At 34.6% G+C, this 7,523-nt stretch overlaps 1 protein-coding gene across 1 annotated transcript; it reads right to left on the reverse strand.

Moving 5' to 3' along the window:
- Window positions 1–5,848: 5,848 nt before the first annotated feature.
- On the reverse strand, window positions 5,849–7,030 carry LOC132061369 (uncharacterized). Its single transcript, XM_059454202.1, has 2 exons — window positions 6,524–7,030; window positions 5,849–6,289 (listed from the first exon to the last, which is right to left on the reverse strand). The coding sequence occupies exons 1-2, from the start codon at window positions 7,028–7,030 to the stop codon at window positions 5,849–5,851; spliced, it is 948 nt and encodes a 315-aa protein (XP_059310185.1).
- Window positions 7,031–7,523: the final 493 nt, after the last annotated feature.

Raw genomic sequence — 7,523 nt, forward strand, 5'->3', positions numbered from 1 at the left:
TTATTGATCTGAACAATTCATTAACAGATGGGATAGCAGTCGTATGTATTTTTGTATTTGTTTGAATTAATTTTGTATTTGAAATATACATACAATTTGATAACCATATTTGTTATCAAATTATCAACTATGTATCATGTATTTGTAATTTCTCACATTTGTGTATTTTTTTTAAATTAATAACAGGTTTATGTATGGTTATATATTTTTGATTCTCATGTGTTGCCATTATATTCAAACTTTCAGGCCTCCAAATTCCTGGTTAAACGTCCCGCCACTCAACCGATACGTTATGCTTCATATATGAACCATAACATTAAAGATGAGTTGAAGGAAAAACTGACTGATAGACAATTCAAGTTATTTTCCAAAACTATTTTTGGACAATATATGCAGATGCAAGTTGACACTGAGGTGCAGGGTCAGTTATTTAGGTGTTTTATGGTTAGGGAGTTGAAGCGTAGTAATAGTGATGCGTTTGTTATCGATATTAATGGGACGGAGTTGACATTCGGTCTTTTTGAGTTTGCTTTAATTACTGGTTTGAAGTGTTACGGGGATGAAGTTGTTTTTGACGAGGGTCGCAACAGATTGTTGGATGAATATTTCGGTGGTTCTGGTAATAGTGTTTTAAAGATGACTTTAAATAAGTGCTTTGAAGACAAGGATTGGGGTGTTGGTGATAACGCGAGATGAAGATCTTGTAAAGATTGCGATCCTGTATTTCATTCATAATTACATACTTTCAAGTGAAAAAAGGAACGTTACAGTCCCAAGACATCATTTTGACTTGGTGGAGAGTGAACAGTACAATGAATATACATGGGGTAAGGAAGAATTTGATGATTTGATTAAGAGTATTCACCACAAGATGGGCAAGCCGAAGCAGTTTTATTATCTACGGGGTTTTCCTTTTGCTATGCAAGTGTGGATATATGAGTGCTGCTCTAATGTTGACCCTAATTTAATGGTTAAAACTGGAAGCCGAATCCCAAGAATGTTTAATTGGAGAACAGTGAACCAAAAGCCATCAGTTAACTACTTGATGTTGGGCATGTTTAAGGACGGTGAGGTAAAATACTTACATTAAATACATGCCTATCAACTAGTATTTTACACTTGCATTTGTGTATTTTAGTTCTTTTGTGTATTTTACACTTGCATTTTGTGTATTTTAGTTACTGTGTATTTGTAAAATACAAAGAGGTTCTAAACTAACAGTTCACAATATATTTATGTGCAGGACATTCTTAAATTCAACACAGTGTTCCGACCATATTAGAGGTTGAGAAGCTTGGTCTGCGTCCATACCTGGTCAACAGAACTGCACCACCACCTCAAATATACCAAGAGGAAAATAAATATGCAGATTTTACCACAACACCTCCCCATGTTGCTGTTGCCAAGAAAACTCAAAAGAACGATGCTTCAAAATCTCCACCTCACAAGAAGCCTAGGAAGATGTCAACGACAGCATTGCTTGTTCAGAAGTCACCAACCACAATCCCAAAAAATTCTACAGTTGGACAATCATCTAAAAAATCTGCTTCGGTGGTAGATAAGTCGGTTCAATCAAAGTGAAAAGAAAAAGCTGCTCCAAGTATCCACCGCGTTCCTGTTGACGACGTATCTACCAGCAAATCAGTTGACCTCACAAGTTTGAGGCAGGAACTTAATCAATTTAAACAGGAAGTAAGTTTTTTTTATTTTATTTTGATATTCATCAAACTACAACAAATAAGGATTTTACAATGAATTTGTTGTTATTACCATTTAGGTGCTTCTTTGAATTCAAGGATGTTTTTCGAGCTCAAGGATCTTCGCAAAGTTATTGATGAAAACTTCGAAAAGGTTTTGGAACATGTCAAAGGGAAACAAAATTCAGAAAAGGTAAAAAAATCAATAAATACATATTGAAACGATTGCTTTCAATGTGAAGTAGGAAGCATGTGTATCTAACAAATACATCATTTGTTTTTTAGGGTGATGACAGCGAAACTCATGTTCCTTTACATGATGGCAACATACATCAAGAAGCTGATGATTACTTGGACCATGGTGACGGTATTCACATGGAGACTGATATGGGTGATGTGCATCCAACAGAGGTATATTTTTTTTAATGTATTTATCATTTTTTACTCATTTTTATATGTTATTTTAAAAAAAATATAATTCAGGTATGATGAAAATTTGGGATCTACTGGACTTTAAAATATTATGTATTTGATATTGATATGAAAAACAGTAGTGTCATGTATTTTTTGTGTACTGTTTGTTTGACAGCATGACTGTTCACTGTTTTCCTTATGTATTTGTTTACTGCTTTTGGACATGTATTTTATATACTTTTGGCCTGTGTTTTTTATAAGGAAAAGGGTCTTGCACCAGATATTCAAGTTGGTATTGGCAATGAGAGCGGCGATACGCTGAAAGCTTCAACCGAAGAGATTGCGGAAGGAGGTGATCTTTCAGGAGAACCGAAGACTTCGGTTGAACGTCCAGCTGATCCAACAGAAGTATATTTTTTTTTTTAATGTATTTACCATTTTTTACTCATTTTTATATGTTATTTTAAAAAAAAATATAATTCAGGTATGATGAAAATTTGGGATCTACTGGACTTTAAAATGTTATGTATTTGATATTGATATGAAAAACAGTAGTGTCATGTATTTTTCAAAAAATGTGTTTGTTTGTTTTGACATATTTGTTCCTTTGTTTTCCTTTATGTATTTGTTTACTACTTTTGGACATCTTCAACAAATAGTTTCTCATGTATTTATGTATTTAATATAGTTTTTTATCTATTAGATTCATGTATTTTATAGACTTTTGGCCTGTGTTTTTTATAAGGAAAAGGGTCTTGCACCGGATATTCAAGTTGGTATTGGCAATGAGAGCGCGATACGATGAAAGCTTCAACCAAAGATATTGCGGAAGGAGGTGATCTTTCAGGAGAACCGAAGACTTCGGTTGAACGTCCGGCTGATCAAACAGGGAAACATACTGTGGAAGAGCAAAAATGTTCTGATGATTCAAATAATTCTGAGGTTTGAAATAAACGTATTCTGATTCGGCCATTTTTTTCTTTTTTAAAATGTATCATACAAGTGATGAATAATGTTTCTTTTTGTATTTTTTGAGTAGGTGATCGCACAGGTGCTAGCAAATATAGCAGAATCAGAAATGGCTAATGAACAAGTTCAAGAGGAAAAAACCGAGGAAAACACCGGCTCAGCTTGTCTTAGAGGAACCCCGAGCGGCGGTTTGTAACGTGCGGCGGTTGTCTCGGTGGTTGTTGCACGATGAGTATTTACCAAGCCAAACCCGGGGAAAGAAATCATGTTACATCCATCAGTCCCACGAGCTACACGCCCCAGTAAATACAAGTCTTCACCGTTTGAGATAGATTTTGGTATATATCTAATTTTTAATTTACTTGTTTGTGTTTTAATACGCAACTGTTAATGTTTAAAGACCAAATACACAGGTAGTAGTTCGGGAAAGGATCATGTTCATGTGTTTGATAAAAAATATCCATTCCAGCAAGATTCCATTACCGGTCCACTTGATGTACAGATTGTGGATGAATACCGTATTTGGCTTCGAAACGGTCTGCTTGTGATGCACGATAGCAAGTATGTGTTTTATCCCAGTATTACATACGGTGATTCCGCATGGTTTTTGTGAATAAGTTGATGTATTTGTTTGTTTTGTTGCCACAGAAAGAATTACGAAGACCATTACAAAAAAAAAAAAAGGTAGTTTTTGACAATGGAGTCAAATTCAATTTTGGCATCACAACTGTCAATGATAAGAACTGGTTTTCCCTGTTATCGATGGATGGTCAGCTTTGGAATGACGAGGTGAATTTTTATCAGCAATGAAATTCACCTTTTGTCACTAAAATGTTTTTATGTATTTGAATATGATCTAATTGATGTATTTTTGACAATTCCAGCACATTGACGTCATTTTCTATTACTTTCGGAAGAAAGGAAAGTATGATAAAAGGAACAATTTCAGCTTCACAACTTTTATTTTGCCTATTCAAGCAGAGAATTGATGTGGTCCACCACGCATATCACAATGTTGAAACCCAGACAAACGTGGCAAATGAAGAGCAAGTATTGATTGAGTATGTTAAGGGCCATAGGCTTATTGAAAATGTCCCGTGGCATACGGTTGACAACATGCTAATACCGGTGAATATAAAAGAAGAAAATCATTGGTTATTGGTACTCCTTTCATTCAAGGACAGGTATTTTTGATGATGAGTTAAATGTTTTATCATTAGTGTTTCATTCATCATTTTACCGCTGAATTCTTCTTTTTTTTTTTTTTTAAATGTACAGGCGTCTGTATGTTTACAACTCGTATCAATCGGCGGGCACAACGCGGTTATTAGGAATGAAATAAAAAAGCTTACTACATACGCCACATTTCCTACATATGGATTCTATGTAAATCAAAAAAGCATAGGTTTGGTGAAAGACCCGGACATATGCGGATAAAGGGACGAATCGATATCCTTGAAGTTGTCTATGTTGAAAATACGCCGCATCAAAGTGCGATAGCACGTAAGTAGTAAACATATATTTTTAAAAATATCAGTGTATCAAATACATGATATATCCTATCAATTTATTATTCTTCTAAAATACATGAGTTGTTTGACCTATAAATACTTTATTTAGAACTTGAAACGTATATTTTCTAATATAAGTTCTTATCTGTTTTTTTTTTTTGGGACTGTGGTGTCTTCACGGCAGCGTATCTTTGAGTATTTGACATCGGGTAAAAGGATTCCAGATGTCATTGATGCACACATGCAGCGTATGAGATACGGTGCGCTCTTATGAGACTACGGGCGAATGCAAGGTTGCGACAAAGCCGAGAGTGATAATGAAGTTCCACCATGACCGATTAGGCCGGCAATCGATTACGACCTTTGTAGATGCAATTGATGTTTGATAAATACTATTCGTGCATTCGATGTTTTTTGTCCTTTTTTTCATTAGAGCAAACAATCGATGTTTTTAGATGTATTTTGGTGATGTTGGATAATTATCATTTAACCAAAGAAATCTCAGGGGGTTTATGTTCCATATGTTTGATGTACTTAGTTCCATATATTGTCAAATATATCTGAAGTTTGAAAAAAATACAGTAAAATGTGACATCATGAATCCACAAATACATTTATTCACCAGGTTCACAAAATATGTATGTTTAATTCACCAGGTTCACAAAATATGTATATTTTAGTAAAGTTTATTCATTTTTGTTTTAGTTTAATAAACACATCTTGCGTATTTGACATGACCAGCACAACTATATGATTTCAATAAAAAAAATTGCAAAAAATAAACCAACTTCATCAGTTTCGGAAACAATACGTACGTTTTTATACCACAATACATGAACATTACCGTGTAATTTCAGACACCAGGATCACACAAAAATATGTATGTTCTATTACAGTTTATACAATTTTCAGAAGGCCAACAAATACATAATGTTTAGTTGACATTACCAGCACAATTACGAGCCTCCAATCCAAAATAAAATCCAAAATAAAAACAACTTTATCATTTTTACAGATATAATATGTATGTTATTTTACCAAGCACGCAGTATTTTTTGAAGTTGAAAAAAACACCATACGTATCGGAAAAAAATATTCAATTATGTATGTTCATGAATGGGACATTCATTTCATAGCAAAAATTTCTATAATACTACAACATGTGTCAATAGAAGTTTTTGACACAAGTGTTCAAATACTTAAATAACCAATCTATCTTCGCTAATAAAGTTAAATGGATGGGAACACACGAAAAATTCACTTCCTTAGAGGCTCAAAACTACATGAACGTCTGTTGTGCTCAAGGTGTCCACAAGTACTGCAAGCATGTCTGCTCTTTCCAAACAACAATTCACTTAAAGGCTTATCACGCCTCTTCTTTGGCCTACCAGGCGGTCTCTTGTATCTTGGTGGCAAAACCACATCCTCCAAGATGTTTTTGGGAACGTTCCATTCACGCTCGTCGGGTAGAGGATCCACAGGTACATCATATGTCTTTAACACGGTCTCTGGTTTGAACAAATCAGAGCAATAATCATCAGCAACCAGATTTTTCTTTTTAATGACAGCCCATGCATGCGGGCAGGGGATTTCATCTAGTTGAAACATACGACAATTGCAAGTTTTGCTATTCAAATTAAGAATGAATCGCCTTCCTCCATCATGTACTGTGTACACGAATTCGGTTGACGGTTCTACCTGAAAAAATAAATATTACATGTATTTGTTATTGAACCAATCAGAATTTTAAAATAAATGAACAAACCATTAAACAAATACATATCAATTTTCAAAGAAGCATATATTAAATTTACATTAATACTAACTGTTCATGGATACCAAATACACATTTATATAATGTGTAGAAACACCAGATTAGTACAAGTACAAGTTTGTCAAATAAAATATAACAAGCATTAAACTGAAACATACCGTCATTCGTAGACATAGATACTCGTTGATTGATAGCATCTCCTGAAACTTTTTACCGAGTGTAGTGAACGTGTATGTTCCATTTCTCCGGTTATTGTAATTCCATCTCCCAAACATCCTTCTAACTTCTTCGAGAAAGTCATATATAGGCAGTTCTCTAGCTGCTAGAAGATGTCGGTTTATGCACTCTGCTATGTTAGAAGTCATTGTCCACCCTTGGTTAACAGATGCATACAATCTAGCCCACTTGTCTCTACCAGCCGATTCCAAATACTCTGCCACGCGCATATCTACCTTTTGAACCTTCCCCATCAACTCATCGAAATCATCCTGCGTGTATGCCTTTGCCCTGGAATAAAAAACAGGACTCAGCACATCATAGCTCTTCTTGTATTTTTTACATACATTACCCCACAGATGCCAAATACATGCATAATGTGCAACTTCTGGATAAATTCTATAAACAGCCTTGTTTATACTTTCATGCCTATCTGATACGATACACATATTCTCTCTCTAATTCCATATGTTTCTGCGAAACGCTAAAAAAAACCACGTCCATGATCTTGTCATTCTCGGGAATCAATCACACCATATGCTAAGGGAAGTATGTTGCCTGGAGATACAGTTAAGAAGAAAAAAATAATAAAATACATTTTGTATTTGTCTAAAACAGATAAAATATATATTGAGGTAATAAATTAATATGTATTTTTTTGACATACCTGCACCGTCTAATGTGCTTGCCGAGACAAATGTTCCATTGTATGGTGTTTTTAAGTGGCTTCCATCAACTACCACAATTGGCCGACAATAATCAAAGCCTTTGATAAATGCATAAAGTGCTATAAAAACATACAGAAATTCATTTTCACGGGTTTTACGCATTCTGATATGTGAACCCAGGTAAGGCTTATCCAATATGTATAGATATCCAGGTAATCTTTTATAAGATTCCGCCGGTTCACCCATTAAATCGTTCATCGCCTTTTCTTTGGCC

The sequence above is a fragment of the Lycium ferocissimum genome, chromosome 6, assembly GCF_029784015.1.
Source record: "Lycium ferocissimum isolate CSIRO_LF1 chromosome 6, AGI_CSIRO_Lferr_CH_V1, whole genome shotgun sequence".
Classification (NCBI taxonomy): Eukaryota; Viridiplantae; Streptophyta; class Magnoliopsida; order Solanales; family Solanaceae; genus Lycium; species Lycium ferocissimum.

Bases quoted from the DNA above. Each gene is read 5' to 3' on its own strand.
- LOC132061369 (XM_059454202.1), bottom strand. From the start codon at position 7,030: ATGTGTATCGTATCAGATAGGCATGAAAGTATAAACAAGGCTGTTTAT. The intron at 6,290-6,523 runs GTATGTTTCAGT...TTATTTTTTCAG, and splicing joins ATCTATGTCTACGAATGACG to GTAGAACCGTCAACCGAATT.